Source organism: Prionailurus viverrinus, chromosome C1, assembly GCF_022837055.1.
Source record: "Prionailurus viverrinus isolate Anna chromosome C1, UM_Priviv_1.0, whole genome shotgun sequence".
Lineage (NCBI taxonomy): Eukaryota > Metazoa > Chordata > Mammalia > Carnivora > Felidae > Prionailurus > Prionailurus viverrinus.
The window spans coordinates 175,833,952-175,855,994 of NC_062568.1; the positions used below are offsets into that span (position 1 = coordinate 175,833,952).

A 22,043-nucleotide genomic window follows, 5' to 3' on the forward strand; every position below is an offset into this window, starting at 1 on the left:
AGCCCAGCAAGTTACTTTCTGGGGGTGGGAGCAAGAATTTTAAAGCAGAGACTTTAAAAGTCAAATTAAATATCACAGAGGAAAAAAAAAGGCAAAATCATGAAAAAATGTGGTCAATCATTAGTGGCGAGGTTGAAAAGACATGCTCCAATTGCTTTTAAAATTCACAGAACCAGGTCTCCTTAAAATAGTTTTGCAAAGTACACTGAGAATTCCATGCAGTAATATGAAACATAAGTCCCGCTGCTGCCACTGAACATGCCTCAGCTGGCTAAACTGAAGGAGCTTGACATTCACCCAAGGCTCTGCAGAACTCCACAGGACAGCACAATGGAGCTGCAGTTGCAAAGCTTCCCCAGATGTGTACATTTTCTGCTCCATTAAAATGACTTGGACGAAAGGCAAAGTACATTTGGCCAGCAGAAAGAGGGGGCTGGGGAGGGGCAAGCACAGGACAGTTAGCCTCATCACAGGCCTCCCACTCCCCAGCGTTGCCCCCCCCCCCAGCCCTTACCCTACACTGCCTCTAGAGCAGACTGTCTATAATGTAAATATGACTGCAACCTTCCAGGGACCCCCACAGCCAAACTGCTTTGCTGTAGGTCTCCAGTTTCTCAACTCTATCATGGGGTTAATAATGCCCACTTCAAGGGTTGTATACATGGTGCTCCAGCATGCCTGGGTTATAGTAACATTTGGAGGAAATGCAGATATCACAATTATCATCACTGAAACCAGGTCACATGAGGAAAGACAGGCGAAGGAAATGAAGATGTCTGAGCAGAAGATAGATAAGATCCTAAGGAGACAGGATCCCGAGTTTTCCATATTGGAGGAGCTGACATGAGACTCTTCTTGGTGAACCTACTATGGCAGCTACAAGGTGAAAGGTTCTGCCCCAGTGTAAGTAAGAAAGACCTTTCTCACAGTCAATAGTGTCCAAAAGTTAAGGGGTGCTAGTAAACCTCCTGACATTAGAACTGTGTAAGAGGAATATGGATGACCATTGGAGAGGGATATTGAAGAGGGGATTCAACCATGATTTGGTTGAACCTGACATTTTAACCACCTCTTTAAGTTTGAAATCTATACTGTTGAACTATCTTTGCCTGCTAATCAATGAATCAGCACTGTCTTGAGTAAAGCCTGGGGCTAGCATCTCCATGTCAGAGGTACTTTGACTCCATTTCCATTAGGGCAGAGGAAGTACTTAGTAGGTTCTCCATGAAGCTGTGTTTAAAGACTGACTGTGTGAGTCACACTGGAAGCCGAAGCAGGGATGTCTTTCTGTTGCCCTTAGGCTGTCCAGTGGTATCTCTTTGAGCATCCCATACCTGCGTACCTGTCGTTCCTTCTCTAGAATCTGTGCACCTACGTACAAAATGTATTTGAGTCTGTGTTTACTCTGCTAGCATCCATGTCACTTTGTTCTTTTCATCTTTCTGGGTTCTTGGGACATGGAATTGCCTTCTTATGAGAATTATTTACTCTGACTTGGGTGGGGAACTGAGGGTATGGTGATATTTAACATGTTCACAAATCTGTCTTACAAGGAGTGGAAACAGTGCCTACCCTTTGGTCACTGGGAATGAGATAGAGTTGGGTTCAGCTCCAACTCTGAAAAAAGGGAGCAGATTTTCAGAAAAACGGTGCACCTCGTGTTCTCTTTCTTTAATACATTTGTTTTATAAGCATCTAAATATGCTAGGAACCTGGGATTCCGAGGTTACTCAGCCTTTTTTGTACCCCCTCGAAGAGCTCATTGTAATGAGGGAAGGTAAAAGGTGCTGGCACAAAATAGTAGACGGAGATCACCTGTGCTTCAGGAGTGCAAGCGGTTGGGGAAGACTTCACAAAGGAGGTGACATTAGAGCTGGTTTGGGGGAAATTGATGTCAGCATGTGCCCTAAGAGGAAGAACTTCCCAGAAAGAGGGCAGAGCAAGCATAAAGGCTTGGGACCTGATAAAGCATGCTATCTTGGGAAATGTCAAATAGTTTAAAGTGTCTGTATGTACTATTTCCAGTAAAGTGGTAAGAAAGAGGAGACTGATACTGTATTTGGGGGTCACTTTCATTTAGATGGCATAGGAGGTTGGCCATGGTACTACCTGAAATTATTTTGCAAACCTAATTTGGAGCTTCATGGACTTTCATTAAATATGGCCAACTCTGCATGATCCATCTTGTGAATTATCAGAAGCCTTGCTACACATTACTTCCCCTTGGCCACCATAGGAATGTATTCTTAAGATAAAACCTCATTTAAGATCAGTCCAAAGAAATCATAATCATGAAGGTAAATCTTCTGGAACAACTCAGTGTGGCACCTCATTTTTCCACAAGCATGTGGGTCAACGTCAGGCCAACATCTGCATCAGGAAACTAGTGGTCATATCTGGCTACAACCACATATATACCACAGGCATGGTTTAAGGGAGCTTAATCTGATCTGTGCATTTGGATCAGGGAGATGTGTGTTAATGAGGTTCACCCATTTAACATAATCCCCAAATCACGATGAAATAATTTGGGGGGTTTGGCTTACCAGCTTCATCATTAGTGTAGCTGATCCAAAATGTGAGTAGAGTGCTTTTTTTAAAAATAATATGTAGGGGTGCCTGGGTGGCTCAGTTGGTTAAGTGGCCGACTTCGGCTCAGGTCATGATCTCGCAGTCCATGAGTTCTAGCCCCGCGCTGGGCTCTGTGCTGACAGCTCAGAACCTGGAGCCTGCTTCAGATTCTGTGTCTCCCTCTCTCTGACCCTCCCCTGTTCATGCTCTGTCTCTCCCTGTCTCAAAAATAAGTAGACGTTAAAAAAAAAATAAAAATAATATGTAATACTTTCTGATCATAACATAATGCCTGCTTATTGTGGAAAATAGTTAAATATAAACATATAAATGTAAAACACAAAGAAAACAAAATCACCACTACTATGAAACAGTATTTTAGTGCATTTTTTTTACAGCTCGAGTTCATTTAAATAAATTTTAAAAATATATAACATTTAATTAGGTCTGCCACCTCCATTAAGCATTCCTCCATGAGAACACTTGTCTGACTATAACATAATCACTTAGTTAAACATTTTTACTACTCTCGGATGGGACCATAAGGGTTTTGAGGACAGGGAAGGTGTTATCCATTTAATAACATATCTAATTTTGGCATAGGTATCCGAAACCTCAATTTCTGATGCACTATCGAACACTGCAAGGAATCTAGGTGTTTGTCTGGTCTGTTCATCTCTCTACTACTAGCACCTAGCCAGAATCTGGCATATAGTGCATACCAAAAAAATATCGGTTACTTGACTAGAAGAATGAATTACTGGATGGCTGGCTGAATGCAGATTTCTATTTGTTGTTCTTCACACCAAATTGAAGTCCCTACCAAGTGCCAGGCCTGGGCTGGAAATTGGGGATATAAGCAGCCATGTATGATACAGGGGCGTCAGTGTGAGACTGCTGGTCCCCTCTGAACAGGCTCTGGTCCCTGTGAGCAGAGACTCGTCAGCCCTTTTTCAGTTGTTTCATGACTAGTCTGGGGGTACCCAAGCCCCTCCAAGCTCTTTTCCACCTAGAAAACTAAGGACAGAGCAAAGACTGGTATTCCTCGGAGCCCCATTCCTGAACTCAAAGTGCTCCAAAATGCCCAGCTAACCCTGGGCTTGCCTCCCTCAGAGCACCCCTCCACTCCCTGCTGCATTCCAAGTGGTCCCAGCCACTTGGTGGAGAGGGGCTTCGGTGGACCAAGACTACAGGGGAGAGGGTCGCCCCCTGCTCTCTCTGGCTGAGAGCTGCCCTGGACTAACCCTCCACCACCCCAGCCAGCTGGTCCAACTGGAAATCCCAGATAAGCCCCCGGTCTGGTCAGAACTAGTTTGGCAGCTCTGGGAGAACGTTTCTGGCTGACTGACCCTCCCCACAGCAGGACCTGGCAGTTTTGCAAAAAAAGAAGAAGAAAAAATGATAAGGGAACTAAAGGAGCTAAGAGGAGTGGCTACAATTATTTGAAACACTCTAAAATTCTGCTCGCTTGCAAGTGCAAGTTTACACTAAGGGATCCCAACGAGACTGTCCCCCTCCCATACCCTGCGTTCATTCTCTCACACTCTCTTCCCTCCTTTGCAGTGCAGTTTTGTTGCGATTCGATTTGTTTTGCAGCGCGATTGTTGAAGCGGTATCATACTCTCCGCACGCAGCGCGACTTTTCGTCGATGCATTTTTTTCCTCTCCTGCAATGCTATTGTTATTATTATTATTATTGCCATTCAGTCTCCCTGCCCTTTCCTCTCCCTACGCGAATCGCGCTCCGGCTGTGATTGCTCGGGTCTGACTTTGCGAGTGGCGGTGCGCTTCCAAACCCCCCTCACCCGCCACCCGCCCCCTTACCCCCCCTCCCTCTCTTTTCCGCGCCCAGGCGAGAGCAGCCGATTGGCAGAGCGGTGCTTTCAGGAACAATAACAGTGGGGGGAGCCCGGGTCCCGGGGAGCCGCCCCCGCCCCCCGGCCCGGCCGCGCGGCCCGCGCCCCCCGCCGGGTCCCCACCTCCGCGCCCGCCCCGCGGGCTGACCGGCCCGACCGGGGCCCGCCCCCGGCGCCCACCATGTACGCCTTTGTGCGGTTCCTGGAGGACAACGTCTGCTACGCGCTGCCAGTGTCGTGCGTGCGCGACTTCAGCCCCCGCTCGCGGCTGGATTTTGACAACCAGAAGGTGTACGCCGTGTACCGGGGCCCGGAGGAGCTGGGCGCCGGGCCCGAGAGCCCCCCGCGCGCCCCCCGCGACTGGGGTGCGCTTCTGCTCCACAAGGCCCAGATCCTGGCGCTGGCAGGTGAGCGAGCGGGCCGGGAGGGACGGCGGGACCCGGGCGGGGGCAGGGACCCGGGGCGGAGGGGGCCGGGGGGAGCCTCTGCTCGCTTCGGCCTCCTCCTCCCGCCCCCTAGGCTTTTCTTTTGGGGATGGGGTGACTCGAAAAGGCCAGACCAGTTAAAAACACCGGATGGTCCCCTTTGTCTTCCCCGCCTCCCCGACACTCCCGCGCTGTCAGTCTGTCTCCATCGCTCTTTCTCCGTCAGTCCTCTTTCTGTTTCTGCCTGTTCTCCTGGTTCCTTCACTTTTCTTTTCTCTCCCTTCCTTTGCACGTTCATTTCTCTGCCTCTCACCTTCTCTTTGGTCCTTTCCCTCTCTGCTCCATCTGTCTCCTCAAGTTTCTCTGTCTTCCTTTAAGGCCCTTGGTGCCTCCTGGAACTGAGGAGGCTAGCTGGATGTTGTCAGACTCTTCTAGGTGGGAGTCCCCCTTCACAGAAGGAAGCTATGACATGCTTGTCCCATCCGGGTCATCATTGGACAGGATGAGGAGGCCTTGATCTCTGCATGCCACTCTCTCCTGCCCCTTCCTGGCTAGGTGGCAGAGGTAGTAGTGGCACTCAGCATCCCTCAGCCTCCACACCCCTTTTGAATCTCCCAGAAGCCTCCCTGGGTTGAGAGCTGAGGGCGAGGAAAGAGTTTCTGGTCAGGTTAAGACCAGACCTCCCATTCCTGCTTTCTCAGGGCCCTGACCAATGGCAAGGCAGGTGGTCTCATCCCCATTTTGACAGATGAGGACACTGAGGTTCAGCTGCTGATAGGACAAAAAACCAGCCTTTCAGCCTCCTACACCAAGTTATTTCTGCCACATTGAGGCACCTTTTCCTTTGTAAAGAGAAGTCAGTGAACACTCTTTCCCAGCTAGTACTGAGAGACTTGGGTACAGACATGAGAGGAAGAAGAAAGTATCACTTCTGTTTTGGGGAGCAGCCTTTTAGCTGCTGCTGGGGGGGGCGGGTACCTTGGAGTAGGCAGGGATAGTCAGCTGGCCCGGTCTCCACTTGGAAGGGAAGACCAGGGTTAGGAAGGGAAGGCCAGTTCCTAACTGCATGAAGATGTCGTAGTTTTAAGACCTTTCCAATCTTTCCGACTTCCTTTGCTTTCTCACATTTAGCCTGAAAGATGAAGCCAGCATGTATCATATTTAAACTTGGCAGATAAAGAAACTGGCGTGAAACACAGAAGTGACTTGCCTAGGGTCCCATGGCAAATTAGCAGGTCAGAGCTCTGGCTCATGACTCTAGGTCCTTTCCACCACCTCACGTGGCCTCTGGAAAGTGGGTTTGCAGTTGAGGAGTGGGGAAGAAGAACTAAAGACTGGTCGCCCTTTTTGACAGACTGTATCCTCACCACTTCTCTGACACACTCCGGGGTACAGGGGTATAGGCCCATTCACAACACCCAAGGACAGATGAGTCCAGAAAACCAGAATGAGAGGAAGCATGCAGATAGAAAAGGGAAACCTTTGTGGCTGATTAGGTTTTATTTTGTTCGTTTGCTTTTAATTACCTAACGGAAGGGGCTAGGAGATTATTTCCCAAGAGTATAGGCCTGAGGAAGTTGTAACTAGGTTGTAACCTCAGCTTCCCTTTGGCTAGAAGAAAAGAAAGCATGCTTCTTGATGATTGTATTATACTCCTAGATCTGGAAGGGCCTTAGGAGAAGGGAAGGGGTGTGTGTCAGAAGTCAGTGGTATGTATGTGACTTAGTGTGTTAATGACTGCTTTCCTCCTTTAGAGATTGTTCATTCATCCACTTGTTCTTTCAGCAAACAAACTGCTTGGCTCTTCAAGCACTGCAAAGGGGCTGCTAGGCAGCCCTCACCGACTCTGATTTTAAAAATCAATGAAAGTCCTCATAAGAAAGAAATGTAGTTATTGGTCCTAGAACCATGAATCTTCAATCTATAGACTATTCATCCTCCAAGTTGGAATGTTGATAAATCTCTGGGGTTATTAAAAACAACAACAACAACAACAACAACAACACATCTAGGCACCATCTGGAAATTAGCAGAGTAGATCCAGAGAAGAACCATGGTGCCAGTTGAGCAAAGTGAGTTGAAAGCGCCTCCCCTACCTCGTTCACTTCTTTTCTTGGGAGGAGAAAAGGAGAGGAAGAAACAACTTGACGTTGGCTAGACCACATTTCGAATTCCAATCAGCTGGTTAATTTTTAAATGGGAGCCGATGCCCTGGCTGCAGACCTGATTGAAAGGACCAGGGTGGGTTTGGGGATTCATTTATCCTGAGAGAATTCTCCTGTGTGTCTTGAAATTCCATCTTGACTTGAACGTGGTGGTTCTGAGAATTGCTCACAGTGACTTCATCTTAAAGAGCTCATCTTCTGGCATCTCCCAGGTATAAACACCACTGTGTTGTGGCATCAAATGTGAGGAGATGAGCTCTCAATGGTGAGGCAGAGATGGCTTTATGTTTGTGAATTGGCCATGAGTAGTTAATCCCTCTCTGGCAACAACAGCATGAGTTCAGGGGCAGTTTTAGGGCTACTTTATGGCTTTGGGTGACAACTGTGTTACTTTACTGGGTATTTCCCAGGGCCAACCCAGAGCTGTGTTCAAGTGTACCTCTTCTTATATCCAGGAAATGTCAAAGACACTGCTGTGGGGCGTTGCATTTTTCCAGCCTGTGGTGGTTTATGTCATGGCTTCATTTGCATCAGACCCTACAGTACAGCCCTCCTCTCAACAGATTGTGATATCATTTCAAGGAAAAAAGAAACAAACCCACCTGTACTGATGATTTTGCTACGTGTGTGTGCATTGTCTCTGTTAGTCCTCCCTTTGCCCCTGTCGGTAGAGATTGCTATGACTATTTCCATTTCCTAGATGAGGACACCAAGGCTGAGACTTGCCTGCTAATAAATGGCAAAGCTGGCCTTGGAAAACAGGTCTTCCAGTGCCAAGGCCCTGCTTGGCAGTGTGCTTTGTAAAGTAGCTAATCTTCCCACCCACCACACAGCATGCTTGGAAGGAGTGAAAGGCAATGGAAGAAATGACCCTGAAATGTGTAGCTCAAGGCCAGTTTTTGAGCCAGTGGACAGTTTTCATTTCAGAGTTTTCTAGCCCATTCTGCTTGTCTTCTTCCTCTCTTACCAGCCTCCTTCCTACAGAGCACACACTCCGTGCCCTCTCTGCCTTTAGTTGTCATTTTACTAAGGAAATCTCAGAGGAGCTCCCATCCTCTGTAGAGGAGCCATGTGACTCAAGACTTGGTTCACCGTTGGTCTCTCTTTGCTCACTCTAATTTATTTGCCAAACAGGTTGTGAAAGTGAGAGCTACCCATGTCGAGAGCTCACTATTATCCAACTGCAATCTGGCCTGCTACTATGGCTTATAGGATTGAATTTTGTGGTTTTTATGGGGCAAACACTGGTTTCAGTAGGCTCAGTCTTAAAATTCTATGTTATTCCATCCAGGCACCTATGCTATGTTATTATTTGGGTGTGCTAAATTCCTTTGGTCGTCAGATATCCCTTTACTACTTCCTACATGCCAGGCCCAGTGCCATAATAAGTGAATGCACCAGTACAGCTGAGGTGCTGGCATTGAAATGACAGCACGACCTGGGGCAGACAAGAGTTCACTTATCAGGCCCTGAAAAGTATAGGTTTTTGTCAGGGGCAGAGTGATGGAGAAGAAAGGGGCATCATCCTCAGGTAATATGTAGTCATAGGGCCCATGGTAAGAATTATAGGTAGAAGCCAGGCACTGGTAGGGAGAGGGGTGGGAGCAAAGAAAAGGCCAATTCTAGGTGGGCTTTGCAGGTTCTCTTTTAAGTCTTTCTTTTCCAGCCCTACTGCCACTGCGCATTCAGGCCTGTACCAGTTTTTCTTTGTCTAAACCAATGCAGAGGCCTTCTAGTTGCTCACCCTTTCTGCAGTCTCGTTTCTAAATCACCATCAGAATAATCTTCTAAAATGAAGTCTTAGGTCAATTCACTTCTCTCCTTAGAACCTTCTGTAGCTCCCTCTTGCCTAGTGAATTAAACTTCAGCTTCCTGGCATTTATAGCAGCCCGAGCCCTCCCTCCCTTCTCCAGCCTCATCCACCCTTTCTACTTTCCATAGACCTCCGGTATTTCGTGCCTTCTTGAGAACACACCCATAGTCACTCCTTTGAGCCAACAAAGATGGATTAATCATTGTCTGATGTGGGGCCTCTGCCCATGAAGCTCACCTTCGAGTGGGAAAGGCAAACATGCGACATGTTTGTGGTCCAGCGAGCTGAGGGCTGTAGAGGAGGGGACAAAATACACTGGGAGCCCCACTGCCTCAAGGGTGTTCCCGGTTCTACCTTCTGCCCCAAGAGGAGATTCTCCCTCCTCAGAGCTCTCCCTTTGCTTTGCTTGTCCCTTGCTTATGGATCTTAGCATTTTGGGTTTTGTTTCAGTGTGCCTGTCTACCTTACCAGCCAGTGAACTCCTCTAGGACAGGGCCCCATCTCCCTGGTCTCTGTGCCTGCAAGTGCCCAGCACGCAGGCCACACCAGCCAGCCTGTGCTGAACTCATGAACTTGGGGAAGACAGGTGCATTTATTATGTTTGGGGAGCGGAAGTAGGAAAGGACAGGAACCTTTGTAGCAGCAACTTGTTTTTCAGAGCAGAAACCTGCAGCGGGATTCTGAGGTTTCATTCAACGTTGTTCATCTGGAAAGAGTCAACATTCTTTATCACTCCCTTGACTAGAAAAACCCCACACTTGGGGGGGAATAGCTTCCAAAGCCACGTTCTTCTTGCTTTGGTAATTTTAGCTCATTCAGGGCTCAGGTCCCAGCTTGGCATTGTCGGTCCAAATAGATCACTTGCTCCAGAAACGCTTTGGAACTTCTACAAAGTTAGCAGCGAAGCAGGGGACTAGCCGATTTCATATGCAAAGATTGTTACATGTCATCAGTGGGAGACTGCCAACAAAAGGATTTATTTTTTTTTAAAGCGAGTGAAAACTTTTAATTTAGGTTTTGACATGTTCTGCTAATACACATTGGAGCAAAGATTGGAACTTGCCTGCTGTCATCTGTTGCAGATTCCACTGAAATGTTAACCATTGAAGGCTCAGTCTGATGTGATTTATCTTGTTGGAGAACCACAGATTTGTTACAACTAAATGGTATGTGCTACAGAGTACTTCAGAGTTCTGGTTCACAGGATGAAAGAAAAAAATTGCCCCCAGGCAAGCTGAGGTCTTTCTCTTTTGTGTGGTGTTTTGTTATTCAAGAACACACTAGTTTTTATTTTTAAAAACACACCAGAAAAGTAGAGTTCAAATTTAGATCTTTGACTCCAAGATTAATTCTCTTTCCACTGTGCCTACCTGCTTGTCTTATAAACTCCTTAGAGAGACAGAGAGATGTGTGAACTCTTCATTTTAAAATGCTTACCAGAAAAGCATACATGCCCTGAAGAGGTTTTCTCTGATGTATTTAAGTTCTGCTGGTATTGAGTTATACTAGGTGGTCAGCCATATGCTGGAGGGAAATGCAGGAGGAATGGGCATTGTTTTTTGTTTCTGTTTTTTTGCCTTTAAGGACTAACTTACTAAATATTTATGAAGTGCTCACCAGGTTCCAGGTCCAGTGCTAAGAATTTCTATATACTCTGTCTACATCCCTATAAAATAGGGCTTCTTGTTTTACCTGGGAGAAGCGAGCTATTCAAACAGTGGTATAGCAGGTGCGATAGGTGCCAGGCAATGAACTGAATCTTCCCACGTACTCAGGGCTTGTGGAGAAGTGTGAGTCAGTTCATTCAAAAAGTGTGACACCTAAACTAAGGTGGCAGTGGTCATGATGGGTCTGAGAGGGATCAAGAAAGGAGAATCCATGGGACTTGGGAACAGCCTGGTTGTGGTGAGGAGGATGTGGTAATCTGGCCTCTCCTCCCTCCCTGGGGAGCACTAGAAGAGTAGTTGGTTGGAAGAGATGATGAGTTTCGCTTGAGACAAGTTGAATCTTAGGGGCCTGTGGGACATCTGGGTGGATGCTCCAGGAGAGCAATTAGGCATATGGCCAAGGTTCAGGACAGCACTCTGAAATTGGGCTGAAGATCCAAATGTGGAAGTCATTAGCCACAAGACTGGTGAGGTCACAGCGGGAGAGGGTGCAGAGTGAAGAATCATGGAAGGCAGAACTGTTCAGAACATCAGCTTTTAAGGGTACAGCTGAAGAAGAGCCCAAAAAAGGTGACTGGGAAGAAATAGAGATGGACAGAAAATCGAGTAGTAACCAGGACAGAAGGGTGTCCTGAAAATCAAACTAAGAAAGAGTCTTTGGATCCCAGATCTAGGCTTGTTTTTCTCTTAACTACATAGAACTACTTTTTCCTCAGAGCTATTGGTTAGACATAAGGACGGCTAAGTATATATAAGCAAGAGAAGAAAAGATTTGCATGGGGTATTTTAGTAGTTTTCAGTGTCTGAGTTTTGCCCCCAGTACAGGAAGTATCAGGCCTGTTCTTTGGGGTCCAAAAAGCAGAGTTGGATGCAAAGAATGGAATTCATAGGAGTTGGTGGGAGCAATATGATATTAACAGAGAGAACGATGAACAACTAAAAGGGCTTCCAGCATGATGATAAGCTCCTTATCACTGGAGGTGGCAAGTAGGTCAAGGATATTCTGGAATGGAATCCTGCCCTATGAGAGAATTTGGTTAGGGGACCTCTAGGTCACTTCCTTAAGTATCATGGAGGAAGTGTAGAGAATGAAAGAAGATGGGCTTTGAAGTCTGACTATCTGGGTTCAAATAGTGACTCTGGTACTTAGAACCTGTGTGACCTTGGGGAGATCAATTCACCTCTGAGTCTCAGGTGCTCAAGTGTGATGCAGGAATAGTAATCAGCTACTCACCCACTGGGTTACTTAGCAAGGTAATATGGAAAAGCGTCTGGCACACAGTAGGTACTCACTAAATATAGGCCACTGTTAAGAACTATGGTAGCCAAGGGTCCCTGAGAGAACAGCTTCCTTAGCTGTGGGTACTACTATTCGTGGAAAGGATTGATTTAGAGGAACGAGCACACGTAAGAAGCAGATAAGTGTAAGTTTAACTTGTGTGTATTTTAAATCCTCCTAGGGCTTGGCTTCAGCATGAAAGGCTAGTCATCCCCCAGTATGTTTTGGGCCTTTGTGACCCTATGCTGGTGCCATTCATTACCCTGACAAATGAGCCAGCAGGATGAAGTTCCTAGTATTGTCTGTGCTGCAGCCCTGTGCCAAGGCCAGTGAGGCAGTGGGAGGGAGAGCAAGGAGACCTACTGAAACCTGGTTAGCAATTTCTTCTCCTCCTTCTTGAATGGCATCAGTGGGACATTTCTTCTAATGTGCCCACCTGGAGGGATGAGATCATCTATTCTTACCCTGCGCTGCACAGAAAAGAAAGAGACCTGGATTTCCCTGTGACTGGTCAGCGGTCACAGAGCTGGAAGGACCCATTGAGGATTTCTAGTCTAGTTCCTGTGTTTTACGGAAAAGAAAACCAAAAAAAGGTGCCCAATCAGCCATAGAGTTAGCCACAGAGCCAGGCCTCGAACCAGCATCTCCTGATTTCTTTCTGCTATACCACAGCGGGCCCTCTTCTTTCTGGTCTTTTGACTGGATATAATCCTTGAAACTTGAGAATTTTGCCTGCCTTGGATTCTGTAAAAGCAAACACCACAGTCTAGAAAACGCAATGTGCGTGTCTTCTCTGTGGCATGTCTGTTTTTAATGCAAACATCGTAAGACTTTACAGGATTTTTGTACATATGAGAAACTTTAAACTTGCCTGTAGATATTTTTAAGACAAGACCAACTTTTGTACAACATTTTATGTTTGGCCTTTCAGAATTTCACCCTAGCTAACAAACCCACACCACATTAAACTCTCTGATACTGGATTCTTTTAATTATCCAGCATGATTTTATGTAAGATGGGAGTCACGACAGTCCCTCTCCCATTTTAACTGTATGCTGCAAATCCTTCAGGGCTATCATCGCTTTTGAAGACAGACTTGCATGGCAATTCCTGTCCACCTGCCTGTTTTCTGAGACACTATTTGCTTGTTACTGTACCTCCACTTTAATGGGATGTCTCTTTCTCAAAGGTCAGTAACAGACACCAATGAAGAGTAGCTTCTACCCTATTTTACGGCTTTGAATAAGGACTCTGAGGATTATGTAGAGCTGGGTGGATTTGATAAGCTTGCAGTTCAGGAGTCTGCCATCAAGTCAGATGGGACTTGTATAATGCCTAGTTCAATTTGGGAATTTATCACAACATTCTTCTGGGTGTAGGCAAGGTTTTAGGAGAAAGCAGGCACTCTGGAAGTTATATGGACATGCTCATCATTGTATATGTGCCTTGTAGTTCAGTTGAGGATATTTTAGTGACTTAACCATTTTTCTCTTGTTCCTATAGGATAATTACATGATACGAACAGGGAGGGCCTGAGTGTCGTGCAGACCTGATTGGAAATTGTTTCCACTGTATAATAGCTTTATGTCTTAGGCAAGCCATCTCACTTCCTTAAGCCTTGGTTTCTGCTTCAGTTGAATTCTCAGGCGGATTAAGTATATTGATGTTAATAAAGAATTTGGCATGGGTTCTGGCACACAGTAGGTACTTAGTATTGTTGAATGGATGAATGAAATTAACTGACATCACAGCAGCTGCAAAGGAGGAGGAAATAGTTGATGCCCAAATCCTTGGTGTTTTTCTCTCCCCTGGAAACAAGAGAATTAGGCAGTCAGAATCAGTAAAGGTTGTCTCTTCAGAGGCTACATATTTGTTTGTTTACCTGAGAACTGATTATTTAGTCTTAAGCTTGGAACAGTTGCAAAGGTAGGTTGACTAGAGAGTTTTCCTCGTCCTTCTGAGTCCACTGCTGGTTCCTTTTGTGGTTTTCTGGAATGTGAAGCCAGAAGCACACCCCAAAGCCACATTAGAATGCTACATGAGGTTATTTGCTGCCTTAGATGATCCACACCACTGTTCACCTTCATTATTGTGACCAGTCAAGAGTTATAGCTTCTTGTCACCCTATGTTCAGTCTCCTCCTCACACCTCATCCATCTTGCTTGCCACTGCCACATTAATCTTCCCAAAACATCTCTTTCATCATGTCTCAGTCTGTGTCAGATACCCGCAGTGGTTCTTTTTGCCATGGGATAAAAGCCAAGCACATAACCCACAGCGATAGCCTCAGCGCAGCTATTCATTGAACACCTGTGACAAGAAAGACACTGTGCTTGGTGTTTTACATGCACCATCTTTTGGAAAACAGTTTATCATTTCCATTTTATAGATCATGAAACTGAGACTCAGACAGGTTAAGTAGTGTGCCCAAGGTCCCACAGTTAGTATGTGGAAGAGACAGAATTCCAAACTAGGACCACCTCATTCAAATGACCATGCTGCTTTTATTAGATCCTGGGCCTCCCTCTCCCAACCACTTCTTCCACTTTTTGTGCTGACACTGATTATTCATTAATTTTCTGTAGCTTAGATATAGATGTGAGGTACCACCTTCAATCAGGATTAGGGTCAGGAAGGCCTGGAGACCCAGAGGTTTGCCCCATGTGTGGCAGCATCTCTCAGGAAGTCAAGTCTTGCTTTCTGGTTGGGGTTCTTGGTACATTCTGGGTTGTAGTGGTCCAAACTGAGACCAGAGCTCAGTAAATGTGCACTGACTACAGAAAAGGATGAATGGAGGCCCCAGGGCTTCCTGAGCCCTTATCCCTGGAGCACCAGTCAAGTTGGAGACTGATGAGCATTAAGATGGAACCAGGAAGTAGTTAGCTCCAGAGGAGCCTCAGGATCTCCCTGGCCATGTGTCCAGATCAGGAGGCATGGGGTTGGAGGGACTATCTGCTTCTGCTCCTTTCTAGAAGTCACTCTTGTCATTTCAGACTTTACTGTTCAGCCTACCTTTTCAAAGAATCCATTTCAAGTCCTTAGGCCTGGCTACAACCTGTTTCTGTTATGTCTGGTGATGATCACTGCTGCTTTCTGGAGGCTTCCTGAGGACAGAGGCACCTGGAGATGCAGGAGAGCAGGAATAAAGTGGTCTTCTGCTTTGAACTTCGGGCTGGGGAATTTGGATGTTTTCATCTATGGCCATCATTCATTCATTCAACATTTATTCTGGTTCTGCATGTTATAGGCCTGTGTTTAGAAAGGGTAGAGCATGGACTCTGGACATAGAGAGACTTAGAACAAATTCTGACTCTGCATCTTCCCATCTGGATGGCACTAAGCCTTCTTTGAGTCTCATTTCTTTTTTTGTGGGAAAAAAAAATGTGGCTAATAATTGCAGGATTGTTGTGAGATGTGGTAATGTAAGTAAAGAGCCTTATGGTGGCACCTGGTAGGTAGTAGACATGCTACAAGTGGTAGCCTATTTTTTAATTGAAGTCTAATAACATAAAATTCACTATTTAGACCATTTTAAAGTATGTACAAATCGGCAATTCTTAGTATATTTACAGTGTTCTGCAACCATCTTCACTATCTGATGACAGAACATTCTCATCACACACACACACACATGCAGAGAGAGAGAGAAAATCCCTGTTACCCATTAAGTGGTCACTTCTCATTGCCTCTTCCGCCTACGCCCCTGGCAAACATACTTTCTGTCTCTATGGATTTGCCTGTCTCTATGGATTTCACATTCGTGGAACCAGACAACATGTGGCCTTTGTGTCTGGCTTTTCTCACTTAGCATAATGTTTTGCAGAATTCATCACGTTGTCGCTATCTGTCAGCACTTCATTTCTTTTTATGGTTGTGTAATATTCTATTGCATGGATATACCACATTTTTTTAATCCATTCACCAATTAATAGACAATTGGGTTGTCACCACCTTTTAGCCATTATGAATAATGTTGCTTATAAACATCCATGCACAAATTTTTGCTGGATATGTGTTGATTTCTCTTGGGTATATACCTAGGAGTGGAATTGCTTAGTCATATGATGGTCTTACATGTAACATTTGGAGGAACTGCCAGACTGAATTGCTTAGTCATATGATGGTCTTACATGTAACATTTGGAGGAACTGCCAGACTGTTTTCGACAGTGGCTGCCCCAGTTTACATTCCCACCAGGAGTGAATGCGGGCTCCAGTTTCTCCACATCCTCTCATTGCTTGTTCTGTTTCTTCTCTCTTCCCTTCTGTTTTCTCATTATGGCCATCTTAGTGAGTGGATAGTTGTATCTCATTATGTGTTTGATTTGCGCTTCCCTAATGACTGATGATTGTGAGCACCTTTTCATAGGTTTATTGGTGTAGCCTCTTTTTAAAAATTATTCTTCCATTAAACATTTTTGTTTGATGATTCCCTGTTGTATGGCCAGGTCTAGGATTTGGGCCCTGCCCTGAGGTAACTCACACTCCAGTGGGGAAGGTTGACTTCAAACCAGATGATCTCAGCAGAGTAAGAAAATAAGCTACCTAGAGGTTTGTACAATGTGTATTGGGACCTTTGAGGAGGAAGGAGGAGGTGAATGGAGGCTGTGTGGAGTTTGCCAGGCAGACAAGAAAGGAGGGGGGCATTCCAGTTAGCTGGGCAAGCATGGAGCCTTGGGTATAGCTGGCGGGGGTGGGGCCTCAGGTAGAGAGTGGAGCACCCCAGGCAGGCAGCTGGGCAGATCTCCACCCCCAAAAGCAAACCTGCAGCAGGCTCTACCGAGCTTCACCACCCACCATATATACAGACAGGGCTCTGTTGCTTTCAATGCACATTTACTCAGCTGATTTGATTCCCACTTGAGATACATACTCAAAGAGAAGAGAAAGAGAAAGAGAAGAATGACACTCACTGACATAGCAGCTTGCCTGACTTCTTATCCCACCAAGTGGCAGGACTGGACTTGGAATCTGGGTTGCCCCACTCCTAGTTTTTTCCCCACACCTATTAGCTGGACCTCAGTTCTTCTTACCTTGGCATTCAAGGCCATTTACTCTCTAAGCTCCAACTGCCTTAACTTCTTTCCTCACCTCTTTTTTCTGCCTGTTACTGAACCATGTTTAGTAACCATACCAGTCTGAATATTTTCCCAACATTCCTTTTTTAGTTTCTAGTCTTTGTCCCTTTTGTGTGTTCCAAATTCTTGCCACCCTTTTTTTTAAATGTTTTTATTTATTTTTGAGAGAGAGCGAGAGAGAGAGAGAGAGAGAGTATGTGTGCACACAAGCAGGGGAGGGGCAGAGAGAGAGAGGGAGACACAGAATCCAAAGTAGGCTCCAGGCTCCGAGCTGTCAGCACAGAGCCTGACGCTGGGCTCGAACTCATGAACCATGAGATTATGACCTGAGCCGAAGTCAGACGCTTAACCGACTGAGCCACCCAGCTGCCTCCAGATTCTTATCACCCTTAAATGGCTATCCTTTTATGAAAACTGCCCAAATACCATTCACTCCACTCAGGTTCTTACTAGAACTTGATACAGAAGTGATCCTGGCCACTTCACAACATCCTGGCCAAGTGAGTGAGTCACAGATGAGGAAGCAGGATCAGAGAAGTAGAATAACTCACTCAGTAAGTCAGTTAGTAAGGAGCCTAGCTCAAATGCTGCCTCTTCTCAAGCACCTACCATGGTTGCACTGACCAAAGTGATCTCCCTTGCCTCTGAAAACAGTTACTTCCCCCTTATTCAAACTCAGTATTGAAGATCTTGGATTATTGTTTTTTCGGTGGTTTTATTGTGTGTTCCCACAACTGGGTGCTCGTTCTCCATGTTCTGGGGCCCAGGCTGGATTTTGTAAGTGTATATTCTCAGGAAATGTTATGCTGAGACATAGGAGAAAATGCCGTGGACACTGGGTACAGGGTCTGAGTTCTCATACTATTCATGTTTTGACACTAACTTCTATGACCTTGCACAACAGTGAGCTCTCCAGAATGAGAACGGGAACTGTACTGCTATTCCTGTATCCCTGGGGCCTGATTGTTGAGTACACAGATATGTGGACTTCACCATTTGGAACCTCAGTATCCTAATCTGCATTTTGAAAGGGTTGCATGAGATGACCTGAGGATTGCCCTCAGTGCAAATATTACCTAGTGTTGCACGTCTGAATGATTGCTTCTCTCCAACCAACATGATCCTGAGCTACACAGTTTCAGCTCAGGGAGGCAGAGGGTGGCTTGTCACTTCTAGTTTGGTGTCTCCATCTCAAACTTTTGCCCTTGAATTTATCAAACTGACAACTAGCTCAGAAGCTTTGCCCCAACACATCCAGAAGTCCTAACACCACCTTCTCATCCTCTGTGTCTGGCTTTTCACATGTGGAAACGCCCACCTACCCCATTTCAGCGTAACATCATTTGAAGCACTTTCTTTCGCTTTTATATTTTCACAGCTTTTTGACTTAGAGTCAACAATGATCTGTAGGAGGAAGAAGCTGTTGCTCTTTTAGAAAGACCACAGTCCCCACTGTTGTTCAGCCTAACTCATTGGATGTATTTTATAGGCACAAAGAGAACAAAAACAGGCCTTTCTTGTGAAAATAGAACCTGAGGATTGCTCCTCCAGTTAGTGGGAAAGGCCGTTTTCACCTCTGCTCAGGTGGAGGGTGTTAACAAAGACTAGTCTTTTTTTCCCTGGGCAGGGCCCTCACACTCTATATCCTTCTTAAGTCATTCCTTTATTTTTAAAAATTGTATCTTTACTCACCTTATGCTTAAGGAGATAAAAATGATTCCGAGCATGTTGATAATGTCAGTTTTAGTGTTCTGTTTGTTGAGAGCCTGATGTGTACCAGGCAGTGTGCGGTGAGTTATGTAAATTATTGGTGCTGTCCCTCCCCACTGCATTATAGAGCAGACACCTGAGCTCTGTGAGACTAAGGCTTCCCCCCTCCCTCCTTACCCTGCCACACAAGAGCTGAGGTTCCCAAAGAGGTCTCTCTGGTACCAGAGTCCCACTCCTCTCCAGCGGGGGCTCCCTTCCTAAGACTGTTTGGGAAGATGTGGCATTTGACTACATTCTAGAATAGTTGTGTGCTTATATGCTTCCTTCTCAGCTTTACTAACAAGTTGTGAAGAGAGAAGCCTGGCTTGGGGGAAGTGTAAGAGCATGTTTAACACACACACATATGCATGCACACACACACACTCACACATAAAGACCCTCAGAGACTGTATTTAACCAGCTACCTGGCCACATGCCACATCCAGCATTGGGCAACATGCTAGAAAGTGAATTTGGGCTATAGCAGTGGGAACCTTTGAGAAGTAAAAGAAACAGCAATCCCTAGAGTCTCAGTTCAAGCCAAGAACACAAGATCCCAAAGTATTTGCCACAAGGGGCCAGTTCCAGGCTCAAGTTTCTACCTCTAGAACTCCCCTCTTTGAATTTTTACTTTTGACATCTATAGTGAAAGATAGATCTGGGAAATAAAGTTTGAAATCTGTGCAGGAGAAAAAAATAAATCTAAAGAAGTCTAAAATCTCTTTTGGATTATCTGAAGTTGAGTTTAAAGAATGAGAAAGTGAGGAGGAGTAATATCCCTTTGTATTTGTGTAGCACTTCACAGTGTGTGGTTCATTTTGGTGTGTATTATTATCACGTGTAAGCACTGGGTGAGATGCCAGAGGCCTGTTTCTCCCTCCTGGCTCTTCCTCAGACTCACATTTTGGGCAAACCCCTTCTGTCCTCTGGGTTTGAGTTCCCTCCTCTGTAGAATGAGAGTTGGACCAGTTGGTCACCAAGGCCCCTCAAACTCTGTCATTCTGTGATCTGATACCAGTAAAAAGGCAGTAAATGTTACTTGTTACTCTTCTCATATCTGTCTTACCTCAGCCTGTCCTATGTCGGGATTGTGGGGAGGCTCCACGAGAGGCCCCATGAGAGCCATCATCCCTTTCATGCTTATTGGCACTTGAGCTGGCAGAAAAACACGTCTTCCTGGGAATTCGCCTGGCTTAGAAAGATGGTGGTCGTCAAGGGCTCCATGTGCTAGTTTAGACCAAATAGAAGTCTAAGGGCCATTCCAGTGCCAAGATCCTGGAATTCATAAAAGGCCACCCTTTAAGGTATTTGTGGAGAAACCCCTAAGCCAAATCATTGGACACTATTTCAACACTTTGAATGGCAGTGCCTGTAGCATGTACCTTTGACCCTAGAGTTTGATCTGCACTGCTGCTTTTAGGAGCCCTGCATGCAGGAGGGACAGGTCTTGGGTTTGTTTGCTTTTCCTTTTTAACTGGTCTGGCCTCAGTCAGTCATTCTCTAGCATTTGTGATTATGGGTATTTTGAGCATTTGACTCATAATGAACCTTGTTCTCTTGATATGCATTTTAGAAGACAAATCTGACCTTGAAAACAGTGTGATGCAGAAGAAAATAAAAATCCCCAAACTTTCTCTCAATCACGTAGAAGAAGATGGCGAGGTTAAAGATTATGGGGAAGAAGATTTACAGCTTAGACACATCAAGGTAACAAAATCTTTCCCCTTCTTTTGGACGTATATGGGGGCATTTTCAGATTCTTGATAGCTAAAGAGTTCCAGTCTGGCCTCTTCTCCCCATATAAATGTCCTCTGGCAATTTTTTCAGATTGGGAGAGTGTTGAGACAGCTAGTATGCGTGTGCCTTGCTGACCAACTGTCCAGGAGCCCTGACTCATGCTGTGCCACCATGCACCACCCCGTTTGCCCCATCTAAGCAGTGTCATCCACTGCTGAGGGTTTGGAATGGTGCATTCCTCTCTGGCCTACAATCGTGAGCTCCAGGAACCTTAAACAGCCGTTCTTGGGCAGCAGTTCAGAGCCAGTCACTATCAGATTGCCCCAAACAGCAAAGGGTATAGATTCGATAGGAAGCAGAATGTACCAGGTGTACACAGAGGAGTTTGCAGGACCCTGGGCTGGAAGAAAATTTTTGCCTGAGGTTGCATTTCCTTTGATCTGCTTCCCAGGTGGTCTCCTCCAGCCTTCATTTGTAAAGTGAATGTCTTATTCAACAAGCCATATGTTTTTTCAGTACAGTGGGTACCCCAGAGGCAGGGAGGAGAAAGAAGGCTGCCTTCCTCATTGACCATGTTTGGACATTGGACAAAAGGTCAAGGACATTCCCAAAGCATAGTCCAAGAGATGCAGCTGAGTTCAGTTCATAAATTCATTGCACCCCTGCTATGGGCCTGGCTCTGTGCTGACCCCCGGGGTCATGAAGATTAGGCAGACACAGTCACTGCCCTTGATGTTCTCATAATGTAGTGATGCAGTTATCTTAAGTGATCATTACAATTTTAGCAGATAAGTTCAGCTAAACTAGCAGCACCTTATCCCAATGGATAAAATGACACGATAGGATTCTGTCATGTAACTGAATCTCAGAATCATGTTGTTTTTGTTTCTTTTTTATTAAATACCCAGAAACTTACTGAGAAGTTAAGGCAGGCTTGACCTGACGCAGTTAATTTGTCTGGAATCCTGTGTCCTCAGTTGTCTGCACCTCCCACCAATGCCCGGATCAGGAGAGCTCCTAGCCCTCCTGCCATGAGTGAAGAAGTCAGTTGGTCCTGTAACTCCCATTGCCCCTCAATGGAAGCTTTGTCTACTTGAGCTGGAATTTCCTCAGGCAGCCGAAACTCCAGCCCCTAGATAGTCCTGGATAATGTTCTTCTCAATGAACTGTCCTCTGTATACCCACTGTCTTGCTGAGCCTCAGCTTGGCAGGAGCCCAGGGAGAGGCTGACAGATGTGGGGGAAGGGGCCTCGTGCTGGAAGTTGGGCTCTAGGTTCTGGACCTGGCTCTGTCTGCAACTCATCACGTGACCCCAAGCATAGTCCTTCTCCTCTCTGAGCCTCAGTTTCCTCGCCTGGAAAATGAGGGAGTAAAGCTGAAAGGAACTTCCAGTGTTAGCATCTTTGAACTTTTCAGTTATGTAAACATTTATCAAGCTGCTGCCAAATGCCAGTTCTGAGTAGGCAGTGGAGACACAGAGAAAATAAGGCATGGCTCCTGCCCTGGATTAGAACAGATTAGAGTTCTTAGCATCCTTCCCAACTAAAGCATTCTTGAGGAAAAGGTTACTGGTGGGATGCCCGTTGGTTTTGTGTGTTGGGGAGGGTAGGTATTTTGTCTTGTTTTGTTTTTTTGTTTTTGCCTTTTATGTTTTTGTTCTCGAAGAGATTTGAGTGGTGACTCCCCTTGGGTGGTTTGGCCTG

General features: G+C 45.7%; 1 protein-coding gene across 6 annotated transcripts in view; it reads left to right on the top strand.

Moving 5' to 3' along the window:
• Positions 1 to 22,043, top strand: part of LOC125172450 (BEN domain-containing protein 5) — a 1,495,630-nt gene that overhangs the window by 1,236,679 nt on the left and 236,908 nt on the right. For 2 of the 6 annotated variants that reach the window (XR_007154728.1, XM_047870554.1), the window contains exons 1-2: positions 4,424 to 4,834; positions 20,177 to 20,310. The exons of 3 other annotated variants lie outside the window; for them this stretch is intronic. Coding sequence is in view for 2 of the 3 variants with exons in the window: in XM_047870554.1 (XP_047726510.1) it covers positions 4,609 to 4,834; positions 20,177 to 20,310 (360 nt within the window). In the remaining variant the exon portion in view is untranslated. Of the gene's footprint in view, positions 1 to 4,423; positions 4,835 to 20,176; positions 20,311 to 22,043 lie in introns of those variants that run through there. One more of the 6 variants, XM_047870550.1, reaches the window with a different exon arrangement.